The following is a 24,665-nucleotide window of genomic DNA, read 5'->3' on the forward strand; positions in this document are numbered from 1 at the left end:
ATAACTGATAATGCATACCTGAAGAGAATACCATTTAACTTTGGTTCTGTGGGGAAATAAGTACATAATATAATCTGAGGGTGTATGTGGAAAATCAAATATCAAATCACGGATAGTCTAACGTAAAATGTCATGTATAGTGATTATATCATTTGAAGGTGCTAATCACTGCTATTAGCCTGATAAAATGCTCCACTGTCTTACATTTATGTAAAGTCCTCAAGAAAATTGAGTCGGCGAATTTTAAAATCTTGTTTTGGTTTTCATTTCTTTCTTCTTTCCAGATTGTTTTACTTTTATTCAAAAATTATCTATCGCTTTTACATTAAAAAAACAAACACTGTTTCAACGTCAATTCAAAATCTGATGTTTCTTTTTAAATTAGTGTAGGTACAGAGAATTGAAATTAAATGTATATTCTAATGCTAAAATAAGTAATGAATTGTAATTGTTTTCTCCATTAGAAGATTTTAAATAGTATCGTGAATGGAGGGAGCGGCAACGACATATTGATCGTTTCTTAATTGTTAGTTCAACTTGCTCGATGACACTTGCTTTTAAAGTTACATTTGTGAACTAAGTTGACATTTAAATGAACTATCCAAATACAATAAAATAGAGAAAAAATAAAAAAAATCCTTAAGAAAGTCCAAAACGGCATAATTGAAAATTTTGTAGACTCGGTTTGATTTAGTTTGCTCACGGACGGTACTGTCAAGTGCAAACAACCAACCACGCCCTTGCACCGGCTTAAGCAGTATTCAACATTGAAACATGTAATCGTAAAATTTTGAATTGAGAAACATCCGCCGATGTGTTCATACGACGGTGACCATGAAACCTTTAATATGACACTAAGTGCCATTCCATGAAAAGCAAGGTATGGTCCCCAAGTTAAAAAACGGTTGTGCCCTAAACGAGAAAACAATAGGCGGAATTAAACAAAATGCAATTTTGAAAGGGGAGCAGAGGTTATTGAGCCTGTATATCACAGATTAGACAAATTTAAAAAGCAGACCACCTATCCTAAGGGTGATTTTACGGTATTCAAGTAAGGAATACTGGAACTACCCAAGTAGAAAATTGAAAGACCTTAAATACCACAAACACTACATCAACAGCTTGACCACAGCTTTAACATCAACAGCTTTACCAGAGTTAGCAAAAATTGACATTATGATTATATTTCTTTCACTTTTAAGGTCAGCTGAAATAGCTTTATATTTTAAAATATTGATTATTTCAATGTCCATTGACAAATTAGTATTAATGGCAATGTTTAGGAACTACCTTAATTATAAAAAGACTACCCCACTTTTTATCATTTGGACGTTATTGGTACATTCCGAGGTTTTATATAGAAAGTTCCTTTCCGTCGATTATTTATAGCATTTTCTCCATAGAAAATCTTTTAATTATGGATTGGCATAGGATTTTCCTTATCTATATTTAGACTTGATGACGTCATTTGTATTTACCTGGATTACCTGTTTTGGTTCATTGAATTTTTGTATTCCTACGCCGTCTATAAATATTCAACATTGCGCGTAATCTGCACAGTTTTTGTCAGACACGTTTAGTTACCAGTCGTTTTTTGGTTGTTCTTCAATTTCGTTAAGAATTTTGGCGGTTTAAACTGTAATCGTCAAAAAATTTAAGTTTATTTAATTTTCCAAGGGAAAGGAACTATCATGTAGTACCAGTTGTTGTGAACTGTATATAGTAGTGTTTTACGATCGTAAGGATCTTTCGGAATTGGGAATTTCCCGCTGGATGAATTCTCAGAGCTTTTCTGGTAGAGACAAAGTGAAGGTCGATTACAAAATGTTAAATGAGGAAGGAGTTAAGATGCCGGTTGAAAAAGAACCCAGAATTGAAGATATAGACTTGGGTGCTAAACCTAAAAAATCGAAAGCGAACAGTGAAAGAGTCCTGTCGAGCACCAGTACGGATAAACCTGACGAGGTGAAAGTCATTAAGTCACCGTCTTCAAGTAAAATAACGGGAAAATTGGAGAATTTGGAAAGAAAGGCGATGTTAGCGCGTTTGGCTGATTTAGATGAACAACAAAGACGTTTAGAGGAGCAGAGAGAGCTCAAAATTTTGAGGAAGCAGGTATTAGAAAGAGAAGCCTTCGTCACCGCTTTAGAGAAATCGTTATCTACTGAAGCAGATTCACTCTCTTCTCCAATTGTCAAATCACATGTAATTTCTGCAGATCCAATTGTTAAACCAGTGAGTGTAGGCAGTTCGTTGGAGCCCCTGACTGCGACATCCGTCTTCAAGGGGAAACAGAATAAGAAGACTGGTAAGAAGACACGTATGGCAGCGGCTTTTGACAGTCCGACGAATCATAAAGGTATGACTATGAACATTGATTCTTTACGTAAAATGACGGATTTACAGAAAAAGACAAAGAAAACCTTAGCTCAACTAGGATTAGTTGATATGACCGAATCAGACTCTAGTACTGAATCTGATGATAATTCAAGTTATTCCTTTTCGTCTACTGATGCGGAGGAATTTAACATAGATTCTAGAAAGAAAAAGTCTAAAAACAACAGGAAACATGGCTCAAAATCAGGAATCACTTCCAAATCTTCAGACATGGTTAAGAACAGGCAAAGATTTCCTCATTCAAATTTGAGATTTGATTTTGCTTCTAGGAATGTTACCTTTGAAAATTTAGAATTTAACTTGTTTATAGCAGGAGAGTTAGAAATTATAATGTCGTCTATAACTGGTAAAAGTGAAAAAGAAGGTCGTTTAGATTTATTGAAGAAATTGATGTATTTGAACAGTTCATATGACTATGCAGCCATTAAAGCGGTATATGCTGCTATTCTTAGAGAGATTGAGCTAGGTCATGGTAATTGGAGTGATGACTTTCAGTATGTGGAGTCTGCTGTTTTAGCCAGACATAATAGAAAAGCTAAATCAAAAAATTTCACTTCAGGAACTCAGAACTCTAGTTACCATTTGAAACCGAGACCTGAATATACTATGCCTAATGATAGAACACCTGTTAGCTCTAGTGATGAACCTAGAGTTTTCTTTTGTAACAAATATCAAAGAAATAAATGTAGTCAAAAATCTTCTCATTCAGCAATTTTAAATGGCAGAAATAGGTTCTGTAAACATGTATGTGCCACCTGTTGGCAGACAGATAGGAAGGAATTAGCACATCCGGAATGTTCAAGTTCCTGTCCGCATTCTCAAGATTGACTTTCTAGTCGGTTGTGTACTGTAGATGTTTCTGATTATGTAAATGAATTAAATTCAAATGTTGTTGATATTTTCCTGCCAGAATTTTGTAAACATTCCGATTTGAATCGCAAGGTTCAGGTTTTCAATGTAGATCATAGTTGTGATGCTATTAGTGATCATAAGAGAAGTTGCAAGATTTGTGCTTCATTGAAGCCGGTTTTAAATGATAGCACTGTTAATAAAATTCGTATCTATGAACAGGTCAAAGCTTCAGGTAAATTTAATTTCGAGTTAAAATCCCAGTCAATGAGAAAATTGATGTTGATTTTATGAAACGGATGTTGGTTGGTTATTTTGATACACAAGTTTGTGACTTGCTTAGATTTGGATTTCCAATTGAATTAGAATTAGAAAATAATTCATTACTATTTTCTAAAGCTGTTACTTTTAAAAATCATTCTGGAGCAAATAATTATCCGGAGCACATGATTAAATATCTTGAAAAAGAAGCATCTCATGGGGCAATTATTGGACCATTTTCGTCTTGTCCTTTTGAGGATGGTATGGTGATATCTCCATTGAATACAGTTCCAAAGTCAAATCCTAATGACAGGAGAGTAATTTTAGATTTAAGTTTTCCAAAAGATGGAACAGGGGTAAATGATTATGTGTCTAAGGATTGGTATCTTGGAGAAAAGGTTGATCTTGTTTTTCCCAAGATTGATGATTTTGTTTCTTTAATTAAGGCTAAAGGTCAAGGTTGTATGATGTATAAGTTAGATTTAAGGATAGCTTATAGGCAAATTAGTATTTGTCCTTCAGCTTACAATTTGGTAGGTTTTGCTTTGAAAAAAACACATCTTTTTCGATACTGTGTTAGCAATAGGACTTAGGTCATCTGCTCATATTTGTCAGAGAGTGACAAATGCGTTTGCGTTTATGATGTGGAATTGCGGTTTGACTTGTTTAAATTACTTGGATGATTTTGCAGGTGTTGAGCACGAATCAAGTGTCAAATTCGCCTTTGGTTTGATGCGAGAATTGTTTATAAGGAGTGGTATAGAGGAGGCTCTGGATAAAGCTTGTCCACCTTCAAAGAACATGATTTTTAGGTGTCTTGTTTAATAGTGATAGTATGACAATGGAGGTTACTAAGGAAAGGCTAAAGGAAATAAAATGTTTGGTTAAATCTTGGTTGGATAGAGATTCAGCATCATTAAAGGACATTCAAAAACTTCTTGGTAATTAAATTTTGTAGGGGCTTGTGTACGTTCAAGTAGGATTTTCGTTAACCGAATACTGAATAGGTTACGAGAGTGTTATGCTGAAGGAATTAATCAGAATATCTTGATACCTTTAGAAGTTAAAAAAGATTTATATTGGTGGAACGACTTTTTGCCCATGTATAATGGAATTTCCTTGATAAATTATGGGGAATGGTCTCAGATAGATAGTGTTTTCAGCTCCGATGCATGTTTGACAGGCTGTGGGAGCATCTTTGGAAATAAATACTTTCATAGTGTTTTTCCACAGTTCATATTGGTTCAAAATTTAAGCATTACTTGTTTAGAGATGTTAACAGTTTTGGTTTCATTAAAGTTGTGGGGACCTGATTTGTGTAAGAAAAAGGTGAATATTTTTTGTGATAATTTAGCTGTTTGTATTGTTATAAACACAGGTAAAGCTCGTAGTTGTTTTTTACAACAATGTTTGAGAGAAATTTGTTTCATTGCATCAGTATATGAGTTCCAGTTAAAGGCCTCTCATCTCAGTAGTGATAGAAATCGTATAGCTGATTGTCTAAGTAGATGGCATTTGGATAGATTGTATGTTTCTGAGTTTTTTAATCAGGTGTCTCATATTTCTCAAATAACAGATGTTAATATCACTGAGGATCATTTTACGATGATTCATAATTGGTAACTTCTTGTTTCAGATTTAGAGATTAAGACTTTGCGGCAGGAACTTAGACATTCTATTTCATCATCATTTGCCGAAGGAACAAATAAAAATCTGAAAATACAATGGGAGAGTTTCCTGATGTTTTGTATTTACTTCAAATTGCGTTTCTTACCAGCCTCAACTTCAACTTTGCAGTTATATGCTCAATTTCTCAGTAGAACATTCGTATCAGTAGATAGCATACGTAATTATATTTCAGGGGTTAAAACTTTACATTTGTTACTGGGTTATAGTATTGATCATATCAATTCTTATTTGCTGAATTTATCATTAAGGGGAATAAATCGTTTACATCCTAGATCTGTAAACCGTGCAGAACCCATCACTTTAGACATTTTACGCAGCATACATGCTTCTTTAGATTTTTCAGACCAAGATAATATAGTTTACTGGTGTTTATTTTTATTTGCTTTCTTTTTAGTGGCCAGGAAATCTAATTTAGTTCCTACAAATTCATCAGATATTGTCAAAGGTAGATATTTAAGCACCACTTGTATCAAATATTTTGGTAATTACATTTTAGTGCATTTTAATTGGTCGAAAACCATTCAATTTGCAGAAAGGGAGGTAATTAGTCCATTACTTAGATTGAAAGAATCAGAGTTATGTCCAGTTTATGCTTATGAATTAATGACAGGTTTAAAATTTCATAGACAGAATGATTTATTTTTCTCTTTAAAAGACGGGTCGTATATATCGTATTATCTGTTTCAAAAGAAATTACGTCTTTGTATTGAAAATATTGGATTAAATCCAGATTTATATTCCACGCATTCCTTTAGAAGGGGTTTTGCTACATTAGCCTTTCGTTCTAACATTTCTCCTGAAAGTATAAAATTAATTGGTGACTGGAAATCAGATGCTTTTCGTCATTATTTAGAATTAGATTGGTCAGATAAAGTACATATTTTATCCAATATGTTTGACACCACTTTTTAATTCAGAAAATTCGTTCACTGATGTTAAAAATTACTTTTAAATGAATTAATGTACATCTCTTTCATTGCAGATGTACGAGTTCACATTCTGAGTGATTCAATTGCCAAATATATTAAAGGGATATGGTTCAATACAGTTATCCCGTTAAGACACATTGCAAATGATGATTGATCAAATAAATGCGGATCCTAGTTTGGTTATAGCTCCGTATATGATTTTACACGTCGGACCAAATAATATTAACTCGCAGGAAAAGTTTTCAGTTGATGATATAGTTAGATTAACTAATGAATTATTTAATGTTATTTGGATACACAACCCTTCTGCGCATATCATAGTATCTAGTATTTTACCTAGACCTGTCGATTTTGATGTCACTAATGAAAAGGTTAAATTGGTCAATGAAAGATTGCAATTAAAATGTAAGGAAAGAAATTGTCAGTTTATTAAATCGTATAGACCGTTCTTCTTTAAGGGTCGCCCCAAAAGGAATCTTTATGCTGTTAGGGATGGGGGACTTCATCTTAATTTTGCTGGAACAGATGTCCTCAAAAGTTTTTTCATAAACACTATATCACATATTGTTAAGGGCAAGTTTGCCATGTAAAGTAGAAATTGTCATTTTAAGAGGTCAACAGGCGGCAAATGAATGTTGGCATGCAGGCTATTTTAGTCACATGTTTTCAAAGGTTTTAAGGGGTAGTAGTTATGCTCTTGACCTTTGATCTCCTACGTGACATCTTGTCTCTATGTCAGTATGTTAACATTTATTTGTTGGTCACCTTGGCTTCAATTGCCTGATCAATGTTCTGAACTTATGTTATGACGTAATATGTTTTTTACATTTTAGGATAATTTATCAGACAGATTTCTTGTAAGTTTATTTAGAATTATTTTTGTTATAATTGTGCTTTTTGAAAGTGACATTATCTTCTAGTTGAATTAATTTAAATTATGGAACTTGATATATACTGCATCTTTGCTTGGATTTATTTCCATTAATTTATAGTTACTGTGACATTCGAATGTCATTTCTTATGTTCATGGGAGATAACGTCACTTGAAATTTCTTTTGTGCTTGTGTTTGTGAAATGTTTATTTGCTTTGTTTTTTTATTATGCTTCCTTGTTTTTAGTCCTCCTTTTTCTTGACTTAAGTCTGAGTTTAACAGAATGACATAATTTATAGCATTTTCTCCATAGAAAATCTTTTAATTATGGATTGGCATAGGATTTTCCTTATCTATATTTAGACTTGATGATGTCATTTGTATTTACCTGGATTACCTGTTTTGGTTCATTGAATTTTTGTATTCCTACGCCGTCTATAAATATTCAACATTGCGCGTAATCTGCACAGTTTTTGTCAGACACGTTTAGTTACCAGTCGTTTTTTGGTTGTTCTTCAATTTCGCCACTCCCTCCCACCCATTTTTATTATTGCTTGTTATGTTAAATGTTGGAATGTGAATGCATTATTTGTGTTATGTTAAATGTTGGAATGTGAATGTATTATTTGTGTTATGTTAAATGTTGGATTGTGAATGTATTATTTGTGTTATGTTAAATGTTGGAATGTGAATGTATTATTTGTGTTTTGATATGTGTTATGTTTTGTTTAATAATGTGATATTTAAAGTGTTTTTCTATTCTGATGCTTAATTATTGATGTGCGGAATTGTTGTATTCATTTATGCTTTGCTTATTAATATGACTTACTTTCTATTGTATACTTTGTTTGCATTCTTAGTCATATTATCATTTCTGATTGTTGTATTTTTGACGTGTCTGATCCCTCAGTAAAAGTGTTATTATTATTATTATGCTTCCTTGTTTTTAGTCCTCCCTTTTCTTGACTTAAGTCTGAGTTTAACAGAATGACATAATTTCTTTTTTTGCGTATTGAAATATAAAATTGAAAACAATTAAAGTTATTAAGACTTTCACCTTTACTCTCGCAGTTTACAATAGGATGGGCATAATGTCACTTTTATTTTGTGACTAAATACTAGACATAAAGAAAGAATTGCTTGATGACAATGTAGCTTTGGAGTCCGAATTATTCATTAAAGGTGGCACAATCAACTTTCATTAGTGGTCAAATGAGATTGAAGACTCAATAATCATAGAAAGGTAACAATATGGCTTCATTTAACATACGAGAATTATTTATAAATGAAACAAACATACTTCTTGTTTTGTACTTTTTAATAGCAAAAGCAATACACACAGAACTTAACATCAACATTTATACATACATACAAACTTGAGCTAATTAAACTATTTATTATTTAATAAGGTTGTATAAATCAATGCATTGAATTAACTGCATGTTTAACTTATGATATTTCACTATATAACGTTAGTCTATTTTTTATAATGTTAAAAAGAAATGTTATTTTTACACAACTCAGTTTCACAACGACTTGTCCAGCAAGTAAGGGAACGATAAATAGTATTCAGTAAGGATAAACAAATGGATGGTGTTTGAAAGAATGGTAAGCAAGTTCATTTAATAGTCGTATCCGTATTTTTTACCTGAAATAGAAAACAACGAGTTATCATTGGAACAAATATGTTTCGCATAGTACTGATAATTATTTACTAATAAAAACAGGTATTAAAAGAAATTATTAAAGTATCAAATTATCAAAAAGCATTATGACTACATATGCAACAAAATAATATAAGAACATTATTGTTTTAGAATTTCATCTTAATTAATATTGGATCAAAACACCAAATCATACTTGGATAGTAGTGAGGGTATTTTCCGTGTTTGTATCCGTACCCGCCATATCTACGTCCATAGCCGCCATACATAGATCCATAACCGATTCCACCATACATAGATCCATAGCCAATACCTCCAAGCATTGAACCATAGCCGATACCAGAATATGGATAACCATACCTGCCAGTACCATAACCGATTCCTCTATAGCCACCGTATAATGATGACCCATAACCAATTCTCGGATATCTGTAACCCATTGAACCATAACCTCTATACATGCCGTGGTGACTGTAGTAAGCTGTCACGCTGGCGATACCAACAATGGCTAACAGTAAAACACTGAGGCACTTCATTGTTTTAGATCTGTAAATGTAAAATAATGTCAAATTAAGTAAGATTTCAAATATTACTATTTCCAACACAAACATAAAAGATAAATTGTAGTTGAGCAGTACATGAAAAAAAACTTTCAGTGTGAGTCTCTTTGAAATGATTAAATAGTTATACCTTGTTGTTTAATTAGAAAATACCATGTATTTTAGCCTTGCTGTTAATGAAGGCGTATTGACTTTATTTAAGTCGATGATTATTGACAAGAGTATAAGTCAAACCAGATACACTAAAGTGCAGAAAATAATACTGTCTGATACAATGTTTTTACGTATATATGTATTTTAAAAGTAAATGATATCATATACCATGTAACCATTTTATAGTATTGACTTAACTCATTTCTAATAATTTATAAATGTTCACAATAATGGCATATGAACAAGCAAAGATTGCCGTGAACAATATAAAAGAATATTACCTTGTTTAGGCGGTTGTTTAATCTAGTTGCTCAGTCTGAATGAAGATGTAAATGTTGATTATAACTTATTTTTGAGCATATTTATACTGTAAAGATTACCACAGATTAAGGAAACAAATTTCTAAATACTCCTGCAATCAATCACTTGACCATCAGTCATTTGTTGGGGTATTAAATAATTAATCATTCATCGGAGGTCTCACATATCAACTGTAAAAAATGTGGTCCTTTTTATTATATAAAAATGTTTTAAATGAAAATACACTTGACATCATAGAAGTGCTTCCACTAGTTCACAAAATAGTTTGTTAATTTCAATACATATCTTACAAGAGGCTTAAACATTAAAAAACATTTTTTTACACTAAATTCCCAGTGAATATATTGCTTTGATTTATATTCATTTAGATAAGTATGTGAGACCTTTACAACAAAAGGTGTTACTTGGCGACTTTTATTATGTCTGAATTAACCAAACGATTGCTAGGTAAGACAATTAAAGAACGCCTACAACTAGTTACCATAATGACTTTATCTTAATTATTACTTTTGTTGTTAATTGGTTTATATATACAATATACGTATGGCAATTACTTTTTATTAAAGTCATCGTATATGTTAATCAAGGAAAGATATAATTTCTATAGACACAAGAAAAAAATTGTTTATTATGATTCAAAAACTATAAATAAACAAACAATAATTATTTAAAGCCCGAAAGTTTCACGATTTCTGAAAAAAAATCACCGCAGCGTTTTACAAACAAAACGTGCTAAACTCTATAAGATTCAATAAGTCAAGTTCTTTGATAGAATATAACCACATTTAAACAAAAAGCATGAATGTTTAACCATTAACACGTTTAATTCATGCTTTGAGTACAAAACACGCACCAGTCAATCAAAATGAACAAAAAAACATAGCTTACATTAGTAAAAATAGATAATGCATAAATATATATATATAGCAAATATACATGTATCGCTAAAGATGTCAGTTAACATAATTACTTATATATATCATATCATTTATATTCCGCATTTTAATTGAACCAAACGACGTTTAATTTTACCAAAGGAAAAGTCAAAAGATGCTGATTACATTTAAATTGAATAGTGTCCTTCTGTTATGGTATTGTAGTTTGTAGTTTATTGAAGATATGTGTTTCCCCAAACATGAATATATTATAAAATAAATTAGCCAGAAAATCTATATGCAAGATTTTCTCAAGTATTAAAAATATCTGAATTATTCTCGAATAAAGATATAATAAGACTAATAAGATTGTTTATTTGCGTTTTTACATACACTGACGCTGTTCTTTCCTTAAGGCAACATTCAAGCATTTTTGGTGTTTGCATCAAGTGTCCAGTTTGCAGTATTTGAGTCTAACACATGGGTTTTTTTAAGGAAAACATCTGTACTTTTGCCAGCTGGCGTTTTCACAAGAAAGAGTTCAATTATACATATGAGATAAATTTATAAATGCTTAACTCTGACACAATGGGATATCCCTCGGAAGCAAAGAAAACAACAAAGGTATATGAAACATTCAGACTCAGGTTGATCGAGTATGTTCATGAGAGCTAGAGGATAAGTAATAGAAAAGGCATCGAAACACAAGGCTATCTGATTTGTACGAGGGGCGTAGCCCCCGAGTATTTATCAGTTTGCCGAGTGTTTTGATGTTCTTTCTCTTTTGTATCATAGTCAAACATAAAAACACGCTCCTTGTGATCACAATATGAAACCCCAGAATAAAGGAACTAATGTACTAGCATCTAAATATGACATTTCTGTCGCTTTCCCTTTCTCTGCCGTCACAATAAGTAAACCCCAGCAAAAATGAGCCAATCAATGGGCATGCTCTGGAGTGCGGGTAACTAATACCTGCATTCCAGTTAACGCACTGTGCATGTATATGTATACGATTAAACTCTAACACATTTTAAACAGAAAGGTCCCCAAACTATGATACAAGTGCAACATCCTCTACACCCCTTCTTGCAACGGTTTAAGCTATATACAATATTCTAAACAATCAGTTGAATGTGGGTACCATTTTATTATGCTGTAGTAAATATTTTTATTTACGACATAAACATTTTGCAAATAATGCTTGGCCTTCAGTCTTAGAACTAGTATTGTAAAAAAAAAATGCAAAGTATATAACGGAAGCTTATTAATTAAGAATTTTAACCCTTAAAAATAATGCTGCTTCTTGGATTTTATTTTCTTTATGGGTTTAAATTTTCTTAATCTTTGATATTTGGTGATTATTTTTTATTCAAAGATTAAATGTTAAGTTATTTGTGTAATATTTATGTAAACTGTATGTCTTGACCATATTTAGTATGTGTAAATTGTCAAAGGCATTTGAAATGCCGATTTGTCAGTAAATGAAATGAGAAGCTATCAAAATGATTCGAATTACTTAATGCACGCGCCGTCTAGTAGATATGCATTTGTACGTATATCAATGGGGGAAATATTAGATTTTAAATTTTCTAATAAAAATAGCTTTTCTGATGTACAACATATCACAGAGCTTTAAAGGATTAAAATAAACGTTTAACTGAAGTGATAGTGTTATGTTTGAATAGCATATTCTTTTTATAATAATCTTATTTTATCTACCTAATAAATAACGTGCCAATGAGCCAGTCTATAGTCGATCGTTCTAAAAACCCGTTGAGACCCGTCTATAATCTAATGGCAGGCAGGAACAAGAGGTATCACTAAAATATGCAACGGATATTATTATGGCGCTACGGACACAGCGGAAATATTTTTTGCAAAACAGGCAAAACGTGTGCGGCATGTTATTCATTTAAATAATTAACATTTAAGATACAAAACAGATTAACTGAGTGAAAAAAGTACGCTTATTTTAAAACGTATCACGAATATTTGCAATAGGTAATTTTGAAGGATTCTTTGACCGACGATTGTTCTCTTTTGCTTAGATTTTTTAAAACATTTTGTGGTTCAATACCTAGATTCTAGGCGAATATGCAATCTTTTGTTTTTTCAAGTAGTATTCGCTATTTGTAAAATAACAGACAGTTCGTGATATATATATATATATATCAAATTATTCATAACTATTATTTGATATTACAGACATATTTTCGCTATTTGTAAAATAACAGACAGTTCGTCCTCAAAATCATTCGAACATTATGCAATTCGCACCAATATTTAAATGGACATAGGCACATATTGTCTTGAATTTATTTTTAAGTTTACCAATCATTTCAATTTCACTTGTTATCCAATTTATTTTGCTTCGTTTCAATTTTTGTCGCAACAGACAAACATTTCAGAATTTCAGACACATACCAAGGACATGGAGAAAAAATTAATAAGTGCTTCGGATATTCAACTGTAATAGAGAACGATTTTCAATTCTGATTTTGTACATTACCTGTGACTGTTCACTTCATTTGTCGGCGTCTTTGATGTGCAGCATGTCAAACAAAATAGAAATATTCACACTCTGTACACCATCGTGATTAATAGCAAAGCTTAGGCGAAGAAGTGAAACGATAATGAGTGTTAATTTAACACATAGTTAATGCGCTTCAATCTAATCAACAACCTCATGCCTTAGTAATGCTTTGGGCAGACAATGCAAATCGCTAGTTTGGAACAACGAATAGTGGTAACATGATTTGTTAAATCTTGTAAGTAAATGTTACAGAAAGTACTAAGTCTCACTGCCTTTTACCATACGAACTTTAACAGTCATGGGTGTTTGTTACCAAAATATATTGCCCAGCCTCTTTAACACATTTTTTTTGGCTGAGTGGGTAAAGTAATATAAAAACAACATATATACAAGCATTGATGTAAAGCATCAAAGGGCGTCCATGCAAGAAATGCAGCAAGTGAAGATGAACTAGTAGACATCTGATGACCAGATATTCTTATAAACTTTTCAATGGTTAATTGGTTTCTACCAGAATTGAATAATATTTATGAACGGGCGGACGAAAGACATTATTCATCATGAACTTTGGTAGGCATGCTAGAGATTAGAATTTTTTTCCATAGGAAATATCCAAAATATACAGATCTATAATATCCAAAATGTATTTAGTTGTTTGAATTATGTTTCATTTTTCAAATTTCATTTCCTGCAAAATTCTCCGGTTCGTTATTTATAACCATAGCGCTACACGAATGACCGTTTCGTTAAACTAAAACTACTTCAATAAATAGATTTTCGGACTTTCACAATGTTAAGGTCATTATTCTATTTATAGGTACAACAATACACAATAACCCACTGTGTGTACTAAAAAATGATTAATAAAAAACCCCGAAGAGCGCGTAAGATAATTTCATTTGAATATGTTTGCATTGCGAAATTCTCCAGTTCGCTATTCATTGTTCGCGACATGTCGTTTTTGATAATCAAGAACCCTCTTACCAATCGGAATGATCGACTATTATTACCGACAAAAAGGCCCGAGAAGTTGCTGCCGCCCTTTCACAAAATCTGATTTCATTCCTTAAGGGGCGCCGCTTTTCGGCGCGGACGCTAGCAATAGATATGTTGTTCAAAACTATAAGCCTTTACTGTGTTAGATGTGTAAAGCTTAGTATTCAGTCCTGATTAAAACAAGGGGCTGATTAGGTATGTCTGTAGTGAAATCCATTCATCTTTGATTCTGATACGAAATATGTACTTACTATAATCTGATTATTGATGCCCGATAATTGTTATGTTTGGATGACCTAATGTAAAAGTCATGGAATGTGACGATGTTTTCTTAATGTGCTCACCACTGCTTTCGGCGTAATAAAAAGCTTCAGGACACTATATCTCATGAACAAACTCAATAAAACCAAATCGGTGATTTTCAACTTCCTGTTTTTGTTTGCATTGATACCGAGAGATGTCCCATTAAAATTGTCTTTTTACATTTCATCACCAATTTGCATAAGTTAACACATATTTTATATTAGTACATTATATTTGTACATTGTTAGTTTTCTCTTTAAAAGATTCAAAGAGCGGCAAAGACTGCATTAACTGTTTAGAGTTTGGTGTTATTTTACCGTCACGCTTTTATGGAAGATGTCTTCATAAATATTTTGAAATCATCTTTTGTAATTTTTATATGACCGATTCAAAAATAAAAGCACGTAAAATTTAAATCTTCCTAGGTTTCACTGAATTTATTATTTTGTTACCTCAAAGTGTTAACCTCCAACAGATATACAAAGTTTCAGTATCCGGATCTTGAAGGCATTTTCATAGTTTGTTTTAGGTCAACTATGAAGACACTAGAATACTGCTTAAAGTTACATTAAATAAATATGTAAAAATATTTTGCCGTCGGCCTAAAAATCAAACATTCTACAGTTTCATTAACCTGTTGAATAGTATTGTTGTAAATCTCATCAAATATTGTTCATAAATTAGGAATTTAAACGGGAAACCCCATGGTAACACTAAAGTTCGTATACGAATTTTAACATGCAAATGAAGACTATAATGAGCTCGTGTATGCGCTTCGTCAGAGTTTTATAGTTGCTATCCGGAACACAGCAATTGTGATATCTTCTTGTGCTAACACAGTTTTACCGTTTAAGCTTCACGGTGCACTAAACCTGGGGTTCAGTAAAAGTAATCATCTCGTAAAAAGATTAAATTTGTATGAAAATATCCGTTACAATGCGGAAATATACCGTTAAATTAGGACTGCCACTTATAGTCATGTTTGTTGATTTAATATTGATGTACGGATGATCCGAAGGCGGAGTTTCTCATGCAAACAGAAATTGTACTTCCCATTTCGCCACAATGAGGTTACCTATTTTCATGCTAATAAAACTCATTTTGGTTGTTTGGACACCAAAATAAGACCTGGAGTCGATATAAAACCCATTTTATTAATGAAATGTCGCTATTTAATTTTTTACGAAATTTATTAAATGTAACTTTAAGCGAAGTGTTTGCGCTGAACAAAATTTTCGGCCTGAAAGGTATTTTTAGATTTGGAAACAAAAAGAGGTCACAAGAGGTAAGGTCAGGTGAATACAGAAAAGGGGTGGGGCATAACAACTTTTTTCTTGCTCCAGAAAGTCTTGCACTTTAGACGCCTTGTACGAATACGCGTTGTCATACAGCAACCTAACATTGGCCAAATCTTTTGCGGGTCGAAAGTATTTATTTTTTATCGCAGAACTTTTGTCTTGTGCAATTTTGCATAAACAGGTTTACCTGAAGAAACCCCAACCTAAGTGGCAAGCCGCTGTGCAAACATTACCGTCTTTATACTTATGGTCATTTTAATCCAAATCTTATTTTAACGTTTTCACTTTTGCTAAAAAATGAAACTATGTTTCGGCAACCAAAGTACTGTTTGTTTATTTGTCCGCAGCATTAAAGAGTTTAGCTAGATTTGTTTAAATTTAACATATTTTTATTCAAATATTTCATGAACAATGAAAATGAAAACATACACTATTCGGAAACAATCTAGCACAGGTCTTTCGGATTTTTAAACACGTTTGAGAATGGTATAAACTGTTCCTAATGAGATGCCACCGGCATTAGATATTTGCCTAGTGATGTATCTTGCGTCGGTTTTTATTATTTCTCTTTCTTTAGCAACCATCTTGAAAGGTGTTGCTGTTTTAGACCGACGGGGATGCGATGCGTCTTCATAAGAATTTATTAAATAAACGAATATAAGTGATCAAAAGTCATTTCATTGTGTCCATATACAGAAAAGATTTCATCAAAAATATCTTTACACCCTATACCAAAGAGACAGCAATTCTTAATATAAGACCTACGCATATTCATTTCCCCGTGTCATTTGCAATATTAAACATTATAATGTTCTATGTGCATTTATATTTGAACGCTCCTGCAAAATCGTAAGAATAAATATGGGACATCTCACATACTTATCCAACACTTCTTTATTTATTCAACGTTCTAAAGTGTAAAAATAAATAAAACATACTTATTGATTTTATTCATTTAATAGCAAAACAATACACAAAACAATGAACATCAACATTTATACATACATATAGTTTAAGGAGCAACTTTTACTATAAATCATTTAATCTGATTGTTTAATTTAGTGGTTGAACTGTATGTTCAACTAACAATGTTTAACTTGATAGTCAATTTTGTAGAATGTTGAAAAAAGGTTATTTCTAGTTCTCTTTCAGGCACACCACATGTTCACAAGGACTTGTCCAGCAAGTAAGGGTACAATAATCACATTAAGTATGGATACACAAATGGATGGTGTTTCAGAGAATGGTAAGCACGTTGATCTTAATAGTCGTATCCGTATTTTTTACCTGAAACATTAAAGAACGAGTTATCATTGAAACAAATAATAATATTTGTATTTATTAGAGTGATATATACATGTATACTATATTAGTCATAGTACTGATCATAAGCATCTACTTATATAGGTATTGAAATAATTTCTAGTTTCAAATTATTAAACACTATTATGATCACTTGAAGATAATAAATAAGTGTATGACTTTATTATTTGAGATGATGTGTAAATTTCATTTGAATTAATTTATGAGCAGAACACCGAATAATTTTGCTTACTTGGATGATAGTGTGGATATTTTCCATGTTTGTATCCGTACCCGCCATATCTACGTCCATAGCCTCCATACATAGATCCGTATCCTCCATACATGGAGCCATAACCGCCATACATAGATCCATAACCGATTCCGCCATACATAGACCCATAACCCATACCGCCAAGCATTGAGCCATAGCCGATTCCAGAATATGGATAGCCATATCCGCCATACCCGATACCTCTATAGCCACCGTATAGTGATCCCGAACCCATACCATACATTGAACCATAACCCCTGTACATGCCGTGATGGCCGTAGTAAGCTGTCACGCTGGCGATACCAACAATGGCTAGCAGTAAAACACTGAGGCACTTCATCGTTTAAACCTGTAAATATTAAATAGACTAATAGAAAAGACAGAAATCCTAAAAAAGCGATATTATCAGATCAAAATTTTATTTAATATATAATTTTCAAGACGATACTTGAAAATACTTTTACAAAAGTAATTAAAAACTGTATATTCCGAAAATCTAGACCAAGACATAGATAATTTTGAATTGTTATATCTATTTAGATAATTGACCATGTATTTTAGCCTTGCTGTCAATGAAAGCCCATTTAGTTTTGTATATCCATGTAAGTGTAGTTACGTATAACATTGATGCTTTCCGTTTCATGATTATATGCTGGTATAGTAAGGGTTGTGCCCTGCCAATGTTTTCCCGAATAATTATAACATGCAGTGCATTACAGATGTATAATTTATTCAGAATAGAAGAAAAAAAGAAAAGTTTATTTCCAACTTGTACACATAAGATACCTTGTTGTTACAAGTAATAATATAATAAATAATGTTAGATTATGGTCATAATGACTATTAAGACGCTCCTTTACAAATAAACATGTTCTTTCCTGATACAAAGATTTTACGTATATATGCATTTCAAAAGTTATTGTTATTATATATCATGTAACGGTTTTGTAGTATTGATTAAAACATACATAAAATTTAATTTTTGAATTTTTATTCGACAATTCTTTGCTGCGAACAATATCATGTATAAAATCATTACCTTTTTTCGGCGGTTGTTTAACCTAGTTGATGTGAATGAAGATGCAAATGTTGATAATAACTTATCTTTGAGCATATTTATACTGTAAGGATTACCACAGATAAAGGAAACAATTTTAAATACTCATGCAAGCAATCACGTCACCATCAGTCACTAAACAAATGTAGAATTAAGTGCCCACGATTGATAAAAATTCAAATAATAATCATTCATCGGAGGTCTCACATATCAACCGTAAAAATGTGACCCTTTTTTATCATACATTTTTTATGAAAATATACTTAATATGATAAAAATGCTTTTTATCTAGATTACACAATAGGTTGTATAATTTCAATACATATCTTACAAAAGTTTTGAAACGTGATCAATGATATTGTTTAGCATTGTTAACACGTCACTTTTTCTAGTGAATATAAGTCTTGTTTATTATAGTTTCACCCCTACTGAAAGGGCTAGCCATTTTGACTTGTGAAACACCTTATGCTTGCATACCATACACCTCCCATTTCCTACCACTATGCCAGGCGCCAGGCGGATAGAAATCGGTAACCATTCATTTTATCTACCTCGCGGCTCACGAAGCAGACATTTCGGAAAACATTCATCCTTCAATTAACGCTCCACGCGGAGCTCGAACCTTCGACTTCCCGATCCGAAGGCGGACGCCTTAACCACTAGGCCAACGGTACCGTTAAATGTTGCTTTGACATATATTCATTCAGATAAGTATGTGAGACCTGTATAACATTAGGCGTTACTTGGCGATTTTATTGTGTCTGAATTAACCAAACGTTTGCTAAATAAGACAATAAAAGAACGCCCCTAATTACTCAGCCTAATGAGTTTATGTTAATTATAACTTTTTAATGGTGATAGGTTGATGTAAATACTATATGTAATGTAAATACTGTTTATTATACGTAAATAAAAGAAAGTCATCGTATCTGTTAATTTATTGCAATTCAACAAATAATATGATTTTGATATTCAAATGACAATATCCTTTATTTACAATTAAAAATGTATACTAATTTTAACCCTTTATTCAAAAGCTATAACTAAGAAGCGAGTAATAAAAATTTTAAGCTCAAATCGTTTCAATATTTCAATAAACCAGAATTAATTACATTTTATAGCATTATGTTGATGATTGTGCACAGTTTCAATATGTCAAGTTTGTTTGTGACAGACCATAACCGCACTATTAAATAGATGTTTCAATTGTTAACCATTTTCATTTGTAAATCATGCTTTCACTATTCATTTTAAAACGTGCACCGATCAATCAAAATTTAACCAAAGTTTATCTTTATTTTATACGGAATTCCATAAACGACAGCCTACTGCTCACTGCCTACTGCTAACTGGACAGCCTGCTGCTCACTGCCTACTGCTTACTGCTTATCTATGTATGGATCAAATAGAAGTATTCCGAATGTACACACATGTGCGCCCGCCATTTTGTTGAAGGTAAACTTTACGGAAAACAATGGTAAGTAAATTAAAAAAGATTATTTTATAGCCTAATAATTTGTAATTTCGAATTCATTGCAATGACTTGTGTACGTCCCACCATTGTACACTGCTTTGATTATGTTATGAAATGGTTCCACGTGCCTCTTGCACAGGTGATTGATAAATTGTCAAATATAGGACTCATGTTAGGGTAAATCAACTTAATAATAAATTATTAACAAAGAATCTGTGTTCAACAATCAACATGGACGGGCCGGAGCCCACTATTCCTCGGTTGAGAGGCGGAGATCTGGACCATTATGTCAACACTCCCTTATTTTATTTAGAATTTCATAGTTTATTAAACTTTCATTTGACAACATTTCTAGAAGAAAATCTGTAATATACTGGTGAAATCACTGGTGAAATTTAGGCTAAACATTCTCTTATAATCAAACATGTGTGAGTTCATTTACGAGATCATTTTGGTTCAGTTTTCATTGGCTGTTAGTTATAGCTTATAAATGTGTAATTCCTTATTAGATGTTATGTTATGCATTTATGTTAAGTTGATTGCAACTCTTGATAGTTTATGTTGCAAAGATATGTGCTTTGATGGTTAATTATAGAATAAATTTTATTCCAGTACAGAGGATGATAAATCTGACAGAAACATTTCAATGGAGGAACAGCCTTTACTTTCATTGACTTCACAGACAAGTAACAGAACCAATACAGCTGTATGAAAATATTGAAATTACAGTGGAAGAGGAAAAGGACTACATAAATGTATTTGTTCTTATAGACGAGGTTAACTGGCTTCCTTCTGAAAGCATAAACAAAGACAAACTTGGCTGTATTCAAATTGTTTCAAAAACGTTCAATATTTCAATGACATAAAGAGTGCAAACATGTGATAAATTACAGCTGGGATCAGCTTATTTTACTTTTATAAAAAGTCATTGTGCTATTGAAAAACTCTGAAAAATAATAGATTCTTAACTATTTAAATTTACTTAAAAATTTCTGATAGACAAAATGATTATATGTTAATGTTACAATATATTTTTTGACGTGTTTGTTTTAAATCCATCTTTTATATAATTTTTAAAATTATATTGTTAACAAACACACTTAAAAGTGAACTTTAAGGTTGGTTATTTTTTCTATTTCTTTTTGCAATTACCGCAAGTAAAACCAATGAGCAAATCTGCCTTCGTACTTGCCAGAATCATTTACTATTTCTATCAGGTTCCAGAAGTTTGACAACTAAGGTAAACAGTTCTAAGACATCGTGATAGTGTAGAGCTTTTATGGCATACTATGAAGCATTTTTTAGTTACCTTTCTTACAACGTATATATAACTTTATATTGCAGAGTATATTTACATTAATATGATTAATCTCATAACAATTATATAATTCATAACAGAACTTTGAATTATAATTCTGCTTTTATATTGATTACTTTCCCCGAAACTTTACATGTACAAATATTTTATATAGATTTTGATTTTTTTACAAGTGTGTCATAATTTTTATTTTTAAATAACGGTGTATACAAGAAAATATTAGCTTATTGGTCTCATTATTGGGACTAAACATACTTTTTATGTGGTGTTATAATCAATAAGTGTTTTTTGTTTTTCATTTTAATTGTAAATAAAAATTTTCTTTAAAAATAAAATATCATAATTTTCTTGTAATTTTGTTTATGTTTAGCTCCCCGGAAAACAAAATAATGACAAAATGAAATGAAAATGGTTATATATATGTTAACCATGAAGCAAAGTTTGTTTGTTGTAACATGACCAAGTTGGAAAAAACAATATTCAACTAAGGCACATTTAAATAGTGCCTAAGTCCATCAATTTTAAATGCATAGGATCGCGAAAAGTATGTATTAGGAAGATGAAGATAAACGTTATATTATTAGTGCCATAAGAAATACATCTGAAGCTCCAATATCTGGCAAGTTAACTGAATATTTCACTTCTAAACAGCTTTACAAGTTAACCTAAAGACAATGAAATAAAAAGACGGCCGTCCAGCAATATATTGATTAATCTGTTTTCTTTCCTGTTGTTTTAATGCCTTTATCATAAGTTATAAAAATCAGAATGTAACACAGGCAAAACTGCAAAAACTTAAGAATTACATGCGGAAGGCCTCAAATTTAGGATACCGCTGTTCATCATATCGTTAAACAAATACTAACATTCCTTTGTATTAAATAATAATGCCCAAGTAACTCAAAGATCTTTCAATGATTTTATTATGCATCGACTTTCCAATTATAACACACTAATTGACATGTTAGTCATCATGCTTCTGTCGAATATTTTTTTAACATCTACTAAATAAACATTTTCTTGAGGCTTTGTAGAATTAAGGTATAAATGTACGGTCTACAATCACCAGAACAAGTATTAACTTTTTAGATACAACTAAACGGTTGGACCATGAAGTGTGTATACTCTCCCAGTACGTTTAACGGTTATCAGAATGAACTACTGGTAATCCGAGATGTGACTGGTATATATAATTTTGTCTGAAAATCGTTTTGAGCACCATTATCTAGATAATTTTCGAACAAAATATGATAGCATTATTTTCAAAATGCGAACATAAAACTGACCGTTGTAATTTAAATGTAAAAACAACGACGTTCATGACATTACAAGGCCTAGCTCCGTTTAAAAATATCATTAAGCACTATATAGTTATAGGATAGGGTCAATATCATTTAATGAACAAATATTATAATATACATGTTATATATGGTAGATGTATCTAAATGACTGTCTTTTACAAGCTTGAACAGGGATATACATGTATAAATAATTCAGCAAGCAGTTTTATTTGGTAGCTCAAAATTACCGAACAAGATTTAATGACAGAAAAAAATTTGGATAACATTTTTATAAAGTTAACAGGTCTATGATTTGGAAAAGTTCCAGATGCCTGCAAAGATGTATACTTATATTTCTGCTTAGTATAACGAGAATTATACATGTACATTTATAAATGTAACGAAGTCCCAATTAAGGTTTCAGTCAAAGTATTCATAAATGATAAAGAGTACTGTAATTCCTTGACCAATACTGTTTCAAACGGCCTCATTGTAACATATAAACACATTGGAAGAAGTACGTAAAAAGCCAACATTTACTTTCAGGCTGTTAATCGGGTATTTGACAGGTGTAACAGTTGGCATTCATCAATGAACAGTATATAAGCATTAAACAGTCGCTGTAAGCATTAAGCAGTTGAAAGTAACAGGTTGACAGTAGGCAGTTGGCAGTAAGCAGTAAGCAGTTAACAGTAGGCAGTTGACAGTAAACAGTAGGCTGTCGTTTATGGAATTCCGTAATTTTAAGTACCGATTGAAGTATAAAATAAAAGTACATTATTTTGTATGTCTTTGTAAAGAAGTCAGTTCTGTTGATACACAAAACGACTGTATTACTTTTAAAGTTGTATACTTTCAGAAATTTAATTATATCTTCTCCTATTTTTCGTTCATTCCTTCAGTGAATGATTATTTTGGCATTAATTAAAAATAATGTAAAGTGTACATGGGAAATTATTATGGTATTTTTGGAATGGTATTGCAGTTTGACAATACTATAGAAATGTATTTTTCCAGACACCAGTGTGCAATAAATTGGCAAGCAAATCTACTGACACGTCCTCATTAATGAATGTTTGGGGGATTTTATTGTAATCATATATTATAGAATTTTAATTTAGTTTGATGTCTCGTTTGCGACATGTTTCAATTTGTACTTAAATGGAAAATACAAATGTATGTATATATGTTTATATTCAGAAAGGAATGATGTGCAAATAATAATCAAATATCTTACCAAAAGGTAATGAAATTTAAACGAAGAAGTATTTTTTTCAGATGTGCTAATATTTACTCAATACTATCAAAATTATATTGACAAAGTCTACTCAAACGTTGCGTGCGTTCAAGGTAAACCCTTCAGTAAGTATTGGTAGGTTTACTTACCATTGGAATACCAAAGGTACAAATGTTAACGGAAAAAAATGCCTTTGGTAGATAAATTTGTAGACCGACTAGTGTTATGGTAGTGTTGGCAAGACTCACTCTTCTTTAAGATTTTCTTCAATTATAACGTCACTCAATATGGCGATCTTTATCTTATTTTCATTGTTATGTGAAACTTAATTGATCATATAGGTTGAAATGATATTGCACATCTAACACATCATCAAAAAATACATATTTATTTTAAAACTTATTAGCATTAGTACTTATTTTAAATAAACCACGGAAGTTTGATTTTACCAAAGGAAAATTCAAAAGATGCTGGTTACATAAGAAAAAGTACTATACATTTAAATTGAATATTGCCATTTTGGTATGGCATTGTAATTTGACATTACTGAAGAAATGTATTTTCCCAGACAAGAATATATTATAAAATAAAGTAGCAAGAAAATCTAGTGACGCATCTATACGCAGGATTTTTCTCAAGCATTAAAAACTTCTGAATTATTTTTGAAAGAGTATATAATAAAATACGTTTGATTTGTTTATTTGCGTTTCTACACTGACGCTGTTCATTCCATAAGGTAACATTCAAGCATTTTTGGTGTTTGCTTCAAGGGTCCAGTTTGCATTGGGTTTTAAAAAACATCTATACTTTTGTCAGCTGGCGTTCTCAAAAGAAAGAGTTCAATATTACTTATTGTACATTCCCTACACCCCATCTTGCAACGGCTTAAGCTATATTCAGTTATAAATGCTAAAATCCGAACAAATGGGGATATCCCTCGGAAGCAAAGAACACAACGAATGTATATGAAAATTTCAGACTCGGGTTAATCGAGTATGTTTTTCCAGCGACATTCAACCT

General features: G+C 31.7%; 4 protein-coding genes across 4 annotated transcripts in view; all 4 read right to left on the reverse strand.

Moving 5' to 3' along the window:
* The window catches only part of LOC132728727 (neuropeptide-like protein 31), a 31,953-nt gene that overhangs the window by 3,837 nt on the left and 3,451 nt on the right, over positions 1 to 24,665 (reverse strand). The gene's annotated exons all lie outside the window — the stretch shown is intronic.
* LOC132728737 (keratin-associated protein 19-1-like) lies at positions 8,298 to 9,803 on the reverse strand. The gene is made up of 3 exons (XM_060714411.1): positions 9,656 to 9,803; positions 8,858 to 9,207; positions 8,298 to 8,645 (listed from the first exon to the last, which is right to left on the reverse strand). The coding sequence occupies exons 2-3, from the start codon at positions 9,195 to 9,197 to the stop codon at positions 8,620 to 8,622; spliced, it is 366 nt and encodes a 121-aa protein (XP_060570394.1). The 5' UTR covers positions 9,198 to 9,207; positions 9,656 to 9,803; the 3' UTR covers positions 8,298 to 8,619.
* The window catches only part of LOC132728691 (keratin-associated protein 19-3-like), a 30,565-nt gene continuing 14,197 nt past the window's right edge, over positions 8,298 to 24,665 (reverse strand). The window contains exon 4 of the mRNA XM_060714373.1: positions 8,298 to 8,549. The gene's annotated coding sequence lies outside the window, so the exon portion shown is untranslated. The remainder of the gene's footprint in view (positions 8,550 to 24,665) is intronic.
* On the reverse strand, positions 16,642 to 18,433 carry LOC132728712 (keratin-associated protein 19-3-like). Its single transcript, XM_060714392.1, has 3 exons — positions 18,319 to 18,433; positions 17,259 to 17,628; positions 16,642 to 16,990 (listed from the first exon to the last, which is right to left on the reverse strand). Exons 2-3 carry the CDS (start codon positions 17,617 to 17,619, stop codon positions 16,965 to 16,967), a joined length of 387 nt encoding a protein of 128 aa, XP_060570375.1. The 5' UTR covers positions 17,620 to 17,628; positions 18,319 to 18,433; the 3' UTR covers positions 16,642 to 16,964.

Source organism: Ruditapes philippinarum, unplaced genomic scaffold (genome assembly GCF_026571515.1).
Source record: "Ruditapes philippinarum isolate M1 unplaced genomic scaffold, ASM2657151v2 ctg1260_1_1_1_1, whole genome shotgun sequence".
In the NCBI taxonomy this organism is placed as follows: Eukaryota; Metazoa; Mollusca; class Bivalvia; order Venerida; family Veneridae; genus Ruditapes; species Ruditapes philippinarum.